The 11,562-nt window shown below is 46.9% G+C and overlaps 1 protein-coding gene across 3 annotated transcripts in view; it reads right to left on the bottom strand.

Moving 5' to 3' along the window:
• Positions 1 to 1,317: 1,317 nt before the first annotated feature.
• ADORA2A (adenosine A2a receptor) overlaps positions 1,318 to 11,562 on the bottom strand; it is a 25,463-nt gene continuing 15,218 nt past the window's right edge. For all 3 annotated transcript variants that reach the window (XM_017732248.1, XM_008632121.2, XM_017732249.1), the window contains 2 exons: positions 10,049 to 10,926; positions 1,318 to 2,735 (listed from right to left, as the gene is read on the bottom strand). In XM_017732248.1, coding sequence (XP_017587737.1) covers positions 1,775 to 2,735; positions 10,049 to 10,398 — 1,311 coding nt within the window. In that variant the 5' untranslated portion in view covers positions 10,399 to 10,926 and the 3' untranslated portion in view covers positions 1,318 to 1,774. The remainder of the gene's footprint in view (positions 2,736 to 10,048; positions 10,927 to 11,562) is intronic.

The raw sequence follows: 11,562 nt of genomic DNA, 5'->3' as shown, positions 1-11,562 counted from the left end.
CAAAAAGAAAATTCTCCTCAAAATAAAACTGATTTTTCTTTTCAATAGTTCACAATATATAAAATAAACATGAAATAAGAACACACAAACCTAGCCTGCTCTTCCTCAAGTACGAAAATCCAGTTTCCCTTGGCTTCTGAAATGTTAGGGGACAGGCACAAGGAGGAACCAGATTGGGGGATGATATTTCTGATGTTTTCAGCTAGGGAATAAGCTTCAGATCCCTGGAATTACCAGAGTTTTCATTTCCCAGTAGGACCACTGCTGCCTCTCTCTCCAGAAGGCTGGTAGTATTGAACATGGATTATTTGTCTGAAAAACAAAACCCAGAACCAAATCTTCAGGTAGAATTCAAGCTGATGTGGTTTTCTGCTGTCCTTGAGCTGCCAGACTTCCTGTGACCCAGAAAATTATCAAATTACTGTGAAACACCTCTGCAACAAACCACATCAGTGTGTACACTCGCTGCAGCACAAATTTGCCTGTTCTCTTCTACAGAAAGTAGAAACTGCAGTTTCTAAGCTGAGTTCCAATACTACGGACACCTTTCAGCTTCTCAGAGTAAGAGCATCTTCTAACCAGACAGGCCCAGCTCTGCTGGCCTCTGCACCACAGGGACATCCCAGGCTTCACAGGAAAAAACTGAAATCACAGGAGAAAAGGTGTTTAAATAGAGCTCATTGGAATTTCAAAATTAAGTGGAAGGTGTGTGTGTGGATTGCTTCCTATCCCAAGAAAGAAGAAAAAGTCCCGCAGCCTGTTGAGTGAAGATGAAGATGACTGAAATTTGGAGTATTACCTCACACACATCTGGGGCCGTTGGAAAGAATTTGCATTCTAGGAGCTCAGGAGGACAAGCACAGAGATGGGGGAAAGCAGAAAGTGCCACCAGCCTACAGAGAGCTCACACACCCACAGCCCTTCACAGCCCTGCTGGGAGGACACAGCCCACAGCCCTGGCCTGCAGCACCACGTCCTGCCAACAGCCCTTTTGCCAAGGGACATCTGTATTACAGGCTCTGCTTTGGTGACTTGTTGGACAAAGTGGAGAGCTAAGAGGTTATATTTGCCATGGGAATCTGGAACATTGAGCGCTCAGGGAATGGGTATGAGTTCTTGCCCATCTTTTGTAACTTAATGTAAAGTAACCTTATCATCATGTGGAAAAAAAATGTTGGAGCAACCTGTTGCAGTATAAGCTTTAAAAACACAAACTGAAAGACAAAGTGCCATGGTTGAAAGTATCCAGAGTTCCCATCAGGTAAATTCCTTCCCTCTCCAAGCAGCTCTTGGCATCCTTCCTGACAATAGATTTTGCTATCCCCCCTTCTGCTTGTTGCAGTGCCACAGGAGGCCCTTCCCAGTTGCTTTTTGTTATTCAGGGAATACTTCCAGCCACGCTTCTGTTTCCACTGGTGAAGACAGTGAAACCAACATACAACCACAGGCACAGTACAGGACAATGTCACGAAATCCCTGAATCAGCAGTCTCCCAGTGCTGAACTTGGAATGCCATCCTTGACCTTGGCACTGCTCTTGGTGACAGGTCATTGATGGGTAACGTGTCCCTCCTTCCTTAGTCCACTTCAGTGGTCTCTTGGCTTTTCTCCAGTCTGGTGTTTAGGATCATCCAACAGTCCTGGATATGGACCCCTTTCTCCACAGCAATCTGAATACACTGCTCTCCCCCCGCCCCCCAACCTCCCTTTCTGCCATGGCAGAGGTCACCAATGGAAAAAAAAATAATTCTACCAGGAAAACTTCGAAAGTCTCATCAGGAAACATCAGCTGCAGCAAAGGCTGCTCTTTCCAGATCTGAGTAAGACACCTGGGCATCACTTAGCTCTTCACTCTGAAGTTCCCTGTTCAGGCATGCATCTGAGAGAATCCCATTTTTGCAGGAATGTGGGAGATGCCCATTTGTCTCCAGGTCCAGAGCATTTCCATTCTGGTGCCATTCCAAGCCAGCTTTGCATCTGTTTAAGTCCTGCTTTTCGGGATCCCTGTGGATCTCTCCGTTGGTGTATACCTCTAGTGCATACTCACTGATCCGTATGCTGGCGTTCTCTGTGTCCCCACCATGGGTGGAAGTCCTGGAGCTGGCTATTCCCGCCTTGAACGGCTCCTTCCGGCCCAGGATATGCTGGCTGATGATTTTACGGAAGGTGTATCGGAACTCCCTGATCCGGTAGGCATAAATAAGGGGGTTTACAACCGAGTTAGCGTGAGACAGGATAATAGCCAGATACATCAGCCAAAGGGGAGCGTGGGCACAATTTGGGCAAAAAAGGGTAAAGCAGTTAATAATGTGTAGTGGAAGCCAGCAGACTGCAAACAGCCCAACAATGATGGCTAAAGACTTGGCTGCATGGACTTCCTTCTGCAACGTGGAGCGGGAACGTTCCCCATGTACCATCTTGTTCTCCATCTGCTTGAGCTGGCGCCGGGCTGCCATGAAGATTTTCAAGTAGATACCAAACATGAGAAGGAGGGGCAGGAGCACACAGGCAAAGAAGTTGTAGTAGACCATGTACTCCATGGTGACCACGGCCTCGAAGAGACACGCCACCATGCTGTTGCTGCAGTTGATGGGAGAGGTTCTGTTGGAACCCAGATCTTCGATCTGGGCGCGGTTGTGCCACCCCAGCATTGGGGTCAGGCCGATGATGAAGGACAACACCCAGCAGATGGCAATGATGCCTTTGGCTCGGGAGCCGGTCACCAAGCCATTGTACCTGTAAAGCAGAGGAGATGGGAGCTATATCAGTGTCATTCAACAAGCTCCTGGCACCCATGCAACCTCACAATGGCCCCATGTTCCAGAAGACAGTGAGAAAGGCACCTGCTTGATCAGAGGGCTCTCTGCTGTGCAGAACTCATGCAGCACAGCAAGGACTCCATGGTGACACTGTCTGCCACCTATTTCCCTCCCCTTTCCTTTAAGCAGTGAATAGTTGACAGAAAAGCAGGGAAATTAATTCAGTTTTCATCTGTGCTCCTTCACTCCACCAGTCCACTTGGGTGTGCACACAGATCTTGCAGCCTGGATAACCAATAGTACTGCTCTGACCCTTGTGATGAAGATCACTGTGGGTCTCTTGCCAAAGGCTAAGGCAGTGTCTCCTTCCTGGCAAAAGAGCAGCCTTTTAGCATGGAATTGTTAGGTCTGTCTTGCAGTAGATCTGTAAACCAAATAGCACAAAAGAACCTGGAGGCACAGTGCCACCAGCCCTGTGTCCACATTCTGGTGTGCTCCAGGGAAATCCTGCTGGCTCAGTTGCAGCAGCCAGGTTGGCATTGCTTTGCATAGCATCTCACTCTGCTCCACAATGGCACTTTTAGGAAGACCAGCACCACCAACCTTCTTGAAATAACTGAGACAAGTCAGCAGTTTTCCTCACCAGCCCAGCTAAGCCAACCCCATGTCTTTCTCAGAAAGGAGGAATTAAGCTGAGGACAATTGTCGACTACAGGTGTGCCATGGGCTGCACTGCACACACCAAAGGGACCTCAGGGGTGGAGGTACTGATACACCTGGCTGAAGCCAGTTAACAGTAAATTCTCCAAGATCTGTTGAAAGAAAAAATAAGCAACATGGTAAGAATCTGACAGTGTAGCAGAGACCTTGGTTTGTTTGAAATATCAGCCAGTTTCCAAGGCCTCGCAGGTTACTGCGAGTCCTGAGCTGACTCCACCAGTTCTTCCCTCTGAAAATGTAAATCAGGGCAGCAGTTTAACATTTCAGTGCAATTGCCTTCCCTGGGTAATGCTCAGCATAGAAAGTAGATGGCTGGATTCCCACATTGTCCAGCGTGAGTCCCACACTGTATTTGACCCCGTGTGTCTGCGATCCGATGGTAGCGCTGGGCTCCCAGTGTTTATCCAGTGCTCCTTCTCCCTCTGTCCCCAGAATTCTCTCAGAAAACAAACATTAAAAGAAATAATATAACAAGCCACAGAAATCTTTCCATCTCCCAATGAAATAATTACTCCCACAGGTTCATGCTCCTATCCCAACACAACTTCAAGACAGGGGAGGAGAGAGGCTGCTTTTGCACAGTAAAGAATGGAGATCGTGCTTTAAATCCCTGACAATGGGCCTTGGAAAAAAAAAAAGACCCATCAGGCTTGAATTTCCCTTTCTCAGTTGCATTTCAAAATCAGAAAAGAGTGAGTGGATAAGGGAGCCAACCACACAATTCCCAGCATGCAAAACACACCTAAATTGTCCTTCCAGAAATGAGGGAGGAATTCAGCTGATTCTGAGGGAGAAAAAGGTTTTTTCCAGCAATTAGTGGATCCTGCCCAGTGCTTAAGGGATGCAAAGGGCACAGCATGAATGGTAGCAAAGAGCTGCTCCATTCAGACTTCATCAACACATCAAAACAGCATCTTCACTTTGAAATGTACACTCAGGGAGCAAGAGAGTGGCTGAAGGCCCTTGAAGCTTGGAAAAACAAAAACCAAAACAAACAAACAAAGCAAAACAAAAAACCCCCAAGAAACAAAAAGAAAAAAAAAACCAACCAAAAAAAACCCATCAAAACCCTGCAGCCCTGGAATTAGCTACATCTTGTCAGAGGAATTTTGAAATTGTGCAGCTGTTATCCCACGACTAGAGATGTCCCTTCCCTTCCACTAAAAATATATTCCTTACTTCTCCAGACAAACACTCCCCCCCACTTCCCCCTCCCTCTTACCCTCTGGGAATTCCCATGCAAGAAACTTTACAAGGCTTTGGAACAGCACTCAACCCAAGCAGCTTTCCAGCTGCAGGGTATTGTGCTGGAGTTCGTGTCCATAACACCTTGCTCAGTATCTCCAAAGGCTAAGACAGAAAGCTCACAGCATCTCGTGACATAGTCAATGGCCTTGTGTTGGCCAGGTACCCACTGAGAAGTGTTAATTTGTTTAGGAGAGCTTAATTTCTAGGATCCACATGAGGCACCTCTGACTGACTTGGCTGAGGTAGGGTTACAGTCCAGATGGGCTTTCCTGGACTCTTTCCTTTTATCCACTTAGAGATGTCATTGAAGACTTTGTGTACATCTTTGTGTACTTTATCTCAGTATCTCTGCAGGCTCACAGCAGCCAGGTCAAAGCCACTCTCCATATTCTCCATGCTGCAGAGCTCTACAGGGTAAGTTCAGGGCTTCCCAGACACAACCCCTATCCTGTGAGTTGCTGGCACCATGCAGGAGACACAAGCTGCTGAAAGGAGCTAGTCACACCTGCAGCTCATGTTCTGCACAGCTGGTAGGTGACTTTGCAGCACGTCTGATGTGTCCAGACAGCACTGGATTGTCTGTGTCCTGCTTCCTGGAAATAACGCACTTGCCACACAAACAAACACTTCTACTTGTGAAATTACACAAAGGACGTTAGTGCAGAGCACAGGGATGCTCATGGTGGCACTGGGTGTGGGGATAGGGTCACCTGCCTCCTCTAAAAAGCAAAACCAACTATTGCAAACACATGAAAATGCGAATGTTTTCCCCAAAATAGTTTCACTTGCCCTGTTGCTCTCCCAGCCACCCAGCTGGCAAAATGACTGCAGGAGAATAGCTGCCCTTGGTGAATGTACAGCTCCTCTGGACTGCCTAAAGTAACTTGGCTGTGGATGTGACACTTCTGAGTCCTTGGATTAAGTTCTGTGCCATGGAGACAAAGATTCCTGCACAGAGTCTGTGAGACTGGGTGGAAGGCAGAGCTCGTACTCTGTCCACAGAGACTTCAGGGAGCACTTAAAGTCTTTCAATACATTGCACGGTATGTAGCTGGCCTAACTCACCATCACAGTGTCCAGCCATCCTGCTTGTCTTCCAAACCCTCCTCTGCTGGACAGCACTGCACATCCTCTGTCAGGTGTGGAGCGTTTTTCAGACACCTCTACTGCATCACCCAGAAAGCCTGTGCTCAGCTGAGGGCTTTCATCTGAATTCCAGCAGTGCTCAAAGGTGTTTAACAAATCACTACAAAATGCTGCTCCCTGAACACATCCACTCAACAGCCAAACACCTCAGGCAGCTGCAGCCATCAGGGACAGGACCAAGCAGGATATTCAATCCCTATTACATGTATCTGGAAATGAGAGACTCTGGCAATCCCAGGTCATCTAGGAAATCTGTGGCAGGGCAAGAAATAAAACTGATACCTTCACATGTACCAACTAAACAACCTTTCCCAAACCCCTCAGTCAGGAACCTTTCTCCCCTGTTGCCAGGTACCAACTGATCCTGGTGCTTGTCCATGCTATGGGGATGGGGGAGGTGGAGTCCTGCAGGTGGGCACAGGTGCCCAGCATTAGCTCTTCTCTGAACAGTGGAAGAGGAATGGTGGGCAGACACAGTTCTGCTTGTGACATGATCAGCTTCCTGAATAAAACCTTGGTAACAGCAAGTTCTGTGCAGGCCACGAAGCCACTGCTTTTAAAGCCATACCCATATTCAAAGAAGGAGGGGAATTACTCTTTTCTCCCATTAGGCTGAACCTGCCCTAAATCTGTTTAACATGAGCATATGTAGGAAATGCCTGCCATAAAGTCAAAAGGTTTATGGTGAGCAGGGAAAGAAATATGGCTCAAAGTGACAATAAAACATTAAATCACTGGTTTAGATGCTCACATATGAGCATTTCAGAAGGCAACCCTAGAGAATTAAAGCAACTACTGAAACAGGCTATTCTCAGCACAAAGGTCCCTTGCACATCCTATACTTTATTCAGGGTTGGTGTTCATCTCCCCTATTCTTCCTACTCCAGACTTTGAGAAGCCAGTTCTTCATGTCCTCTGTCAGAAAAACATCCCAGTGCCACCTCAAAGCTGCAGTTTAAATCACCACCACATGGTGATTTAAATCAGTCCCAAAGTTCCAAACATCTGGGATCTGCACCTTAATAATGTTTCCCCAGAGAAGCATTGCAGCAGCAAAAGCAGCTTTCATCAGAGGAAAAGGCCTGCAGTTGGCACTGTATGACCTGCATGTTTCGTGCCTGAATCCAGCACAGAGAGCAAGCAGCAGCCTCAGTAACCTCAGAACAGTTTTCTGTTTGGCTGCAGGAAGGAAAATTTCCCCTCTCTTTCCAGGGTGTTGGAGCTACCTGTCCTCCCCCTGGGAATATCTTTACACAAATGCCTGCACAGGGGCACGTGGCTGGGCACAGCGCCCACAGAGCCTTTGCTGGCACCATGGAGCCTGGAAAGCAGCAATTGTTCTTGGCCCAGGGCTTCATCCTGGGGCTCAGATTCAGGGCCAGTTTTGTTCAGAGCACCTGGGGGTTTGATACTAGCCAATGCAGGTTTTCAGGTAGCTGCCATGTGAGAGACCTCATTTAGTCCTAAAACGAACAATGGCTCGGGCTCCCTTCCTTGGGAGTGCCTTACTGCCACTTGTAGAGTGTTACATTTTTATAAAACTTGGCAGAATTCAGCAAAGTGCTTGGGAACTTGTGGAAAATTTACCAAACTCTACAAAACGTTTTAATTGTTTGAAAGGCAGAACACATAAGATATTCACAAATTAGTTTTTATCCATTTTAAAATTTCACCTATAAATGTCTTTTCCCATTGCAGTTTTTTGGAGGAGGGTCTCTTCTCCACAGAAAAATAATTTCAAAGGTAACTAATAATGTACTGAGGGGTCCAAAACCAAGCAGTATCAGAAAACCCACTCTTCTGCCTTCTTAATACTGACACAGTTTACTTCTGTTGGTATACACATCCACATATGCAGCTACCTTCATTAGGACAAATCAGACATGAAATACTTAAAGAGAAACAGAAGAATAAAACACAGGTTTGACCCTTTTTGGTTTCACTAGAGTGAAAGAAGTCTGGTTTATTAATGATTCAGCTAATAAATGTTAGGAATACCTGGTGGTACCTTTTATGTGCTGTAAGAAGAATTATTAAAGGTATTAAAGGATGGGGTGAAAACAACACATTGTTAGTGGCAGAACTTTCCTTCAAATTGTTTGACCCATGTTTGAGACAAACAGGTATTAGAAGAAGAAAAAAACATGAGGATGTGGGCAATCTAAATTATACCACATTTCCCTCTTCAGATAATCAGCTTTCACTTTCTTAGCATGTCTGAGGCTATAAATCTAGCACTTATTCATCCATAAATTCTTAAGGGGAAACACAATTGACAAGTTCATCACTCCTGTTGTGAAAGGACAAACCAGCAGAGGACAGGGAGGAGGAGGAACCCATGGATGTACCTGTGGGTCTCTGCATCCAATCAATCCCTCTGTTACTGGGGCAGAAGAGGGTGTGTTCTGTTTTTTCCAAAACAAGATAGTGAAACCGGTGCTGTGCCCAGCACTGATGTAGTCTGTTTTTTTGAAAAGACTCTTTACCTTGGCTCTTCCAGGAAATTACATTTTCAAGACAATATAGTTACAGTGATAGCCCCAAAAGTGGGCAGAAATCCAGATTTTTAAAATCCCTTTCCTGGCAAGTCATCCTCTAGCAATAAGAGTGCTTAAACTGTCAGCAGGCGTCCTCAGAGTTAGCTCGTGAGAGATGAAATCAAGACATCTGCCCTGCCCTTCTCAAAATCATTTAGAGGCAGCTCCCAGGGGCTACTCTACATGTTTCCTTGTACCATTTATCATTATTTTGGTTCATAAAATGAAATCATCTATAGCAGGACTGTAGAAAAGTGAAGACAGTCCATTTTATAGGTAACTAATATTGACAGAGTTTTCTCTGCAATTGAATGGAACAGTTATTCCTTACATCTACACCAAAACTATAGAAGCTGTAACAAGTATGACCAACAGGTTTTGGAAACCACCCATTAAAGGTAATGTTATAGCAGCACAGACTTGCTGAGGCGAGGCTTCAGGAAAGACTTGGCTGCACTGATCCACATGGAAAGGCAATTTCTGCTCTCCAGGGCACCCATTCTGGTTTTGAACGGGAGGTTTGTGTTAATTGACATAAATGCTGCATGACCAAACTATTCAGAAGAAACAGAACTAAATTGTACAGATCAGCACAAGTGATTTAAGCTCAAGAAGAGTGAGGATGTCCAAAAACACAAACTCGAGAGTACAAAAATCAGAAATTGGTTCCATTTTTGCAGCCACATTGGTTGTTCAGGAGAGGAAGGCAGTCTCTCCATTCCTGAGAGCGTGCTGCATCCTCCTAAGGACAAGACAGGAAGGAAGAAGACTCCTACAATTCTCCTGCACCAGCCTCCCCAGGGGCTTCCTCCCCATCTCTGGAGCTCAGTGAATGACTCGGAGCATTGTCACAGAAACGCGGCGCTGCCTCGCACCCACAGGCAGACACAGCCCATCCCAACAACGCGCTCCTGGAAAACTGAACTGAGCAGCAGCCTCTGTGTGTGTGGCAAAACTTCCCCTTGTTCCATGTCAGCCACCCTGGTTGCACACCAAGTAGCAGCCAGCCTGTCATTAAAATGTCCTTTACTTTCTTTAAACTGCAGAGACCACAAAATCACCATCTGCAGACGTGGGTTGGGACAAGCCTCCACCTTGACCCAATATATGCTGTGCTTCCAGAGGCAGGGCCTAAGCCAGTCCAAATCTTCCTAAGGCCCATTTCTTGGTAGCCTGCTGCTGCTTCTCCTGTCATATTTAATGGACTGAGAGAAAACCCTACCTCCCTCTCCCCAGTCTGCTGCTACAGCTTCAGGCAGAACCTCCCTCCTCCCCACGGGGAGGGGGACAAGCTAACCTCACCCCCTTTCTGCCCTCTACCTTCCCAGTGATCCTTCTGGTGCCACTGGCTTCAGGGCACAGGCTGCCTAAGTATGGAATGGCAGCTCCCAGGCAGCACCTCTGTGATGCAATGGACACACACCATAGGAGAACAGAGAAGAACAGGAAAAGGAAGCAACCAGAAAATCCAGCAGCCAAGGCAGACTTTAGGACCTAGAAAAGTTTTTTTTCAAAATACGAGAGAAAAAGCACTGATCCTCATTTAACTTTTCCTTCCTTGATTCATCTCCAGACCTGTGGTTTCTAGGGATGTTGAGCCCTTACCACCCCAGCCCAGCCCAGCCCAGCCCATGCTTACCTGAGGGGTATTCGTATGGCAATGATTCTGTCAATGGCAATAGCAAGGAGGCTGAAGATCGAGCTCTGAGTCAGGACCAGGACAAAGCAGGCAATGAAAAGGCAGCCATAGAAGAAGGCACAGAAGCCAGTGCTGATGGTGATGGCAAAGGGGATTGCCAGCACGCCCACGGCAATGTCAGCAGCAGCCAGGGACACCACAAAATAGTTGGTGACGTTCTGCAAGTTGCTATTCAAATAGACGGCCCAGCAGACCAGGATGTTCCCCAGGATGGCCAGCACTGCGATGATCAGTTCCAGGATGATGTAGGCTATGTCTGAGAGGAAGTCGTCCTTCCCATGTACTAGCATGGTGAGAACAACCAGGCCCAAAGATCAGCGTTCATATCTGCAGAGCACTGAACAGCCAAGACACCTCAAAGCTGCCTGGGGTCCATGGAGCACTCGGCTGCCAGCCCAGGAAGGCTGCTCACACACACATTTTTCTCCCCATAGCTGTTCAAGGATTTTACAGTAGCTGGTGTCAAGAAAAAAAAGCCCAGGTTTTGCGAACTCCAGCAAAGTGATTAACCAGGTGCAGAATAATTCAAACTCCAGCAGACAAACAGACAGGAGAGTCTCTCTCGGAGACAGACACTGCTCCCCAGACCTCAGAGTCCAGCAGGCAGCACAGCACAGCAACTGTACTGTACAGCAGTGTCACATCAGCTGTGATGCTTTGTTTCCTGTTGACAGTCACCCTTCTAGTCATGGCTTCCTGTCATCTCCATACCTACTAGCAACATTCTCCGGTTCTCTTTTTCACCTTTTCCCACTAGGACTTGGGCAATATTCTCTTCAGCTGAAGCAAACATTAAACTTCTTCACTTGCAGTTTCCTCTAAAAAGAAAAAAAAACACCAACCACATACACTAAGTAATCAGCTCTACGGAGGAGATGGAGAAAGCAAAATCTCATTAAAGCGGCACATTAAATTGATAACGGATATTAAACAGACCTAGAAGAATACATTATCGGCAAAATTCTCACATTTTGTCTATCCTGAAAGCTGCAGGGCCAAACCCAAGTTCATGAAGGCAGCATTTCACAGTGGTGATGAGAAACAAGGGATGTTTTGTTTTCAAGGCTACCATCTGAGCTGGCACTTCAGCAGCTGCTCCGTAGCCCTCCCTGAAACACGAGAGCCCCACTAATCATGTCCTGGCAAGTGCTGAGGCTGCACAGAGGAAAGGTTGAGGAGCCTTTCACACACACCTGTCTCCCTCTGATTGCAAACACTGGATTTGAGCCATCATGTGCTGCCCATCCTCACGTGCTTTGCCACAGAACTGCTGCACCAATACCCTGCTCTGCAAGGACATGAACCCTCATTCACAGGGGGGCTATACTGCTGGCGTGTGTGGTCACCCCTCTGTGGCCATACCTGTCTGGCCTTCACACACACAGGCCCTGGAACAAGATCCACGGCTGGGAGAAGTGTTCAAGGTATGCCGGACAGGGACATCTTTGAGGACA

Source organism: Corvus brachyrhynchos, unplaced genomic scaffold, assembly GCF_000691975.1.
Source record: "Corvus brachyrhynchos isolate BGI_N302 unplaced genomic scaffold, ASM69197v1 scaffold864, whole genome shotgun sequence".
NCBI classification, from domain to species: Eukaryota; Metazoa; Chordata; class Aves; order Passeriformes; family Corvidae; genus Corvus; species Corvus brachyrhynchos.
The sequence above is the reverse complement of the archived record's forward strand: the minus strand, read 5'-3'. Positions and strand labels throughout refer to the sequence as shown.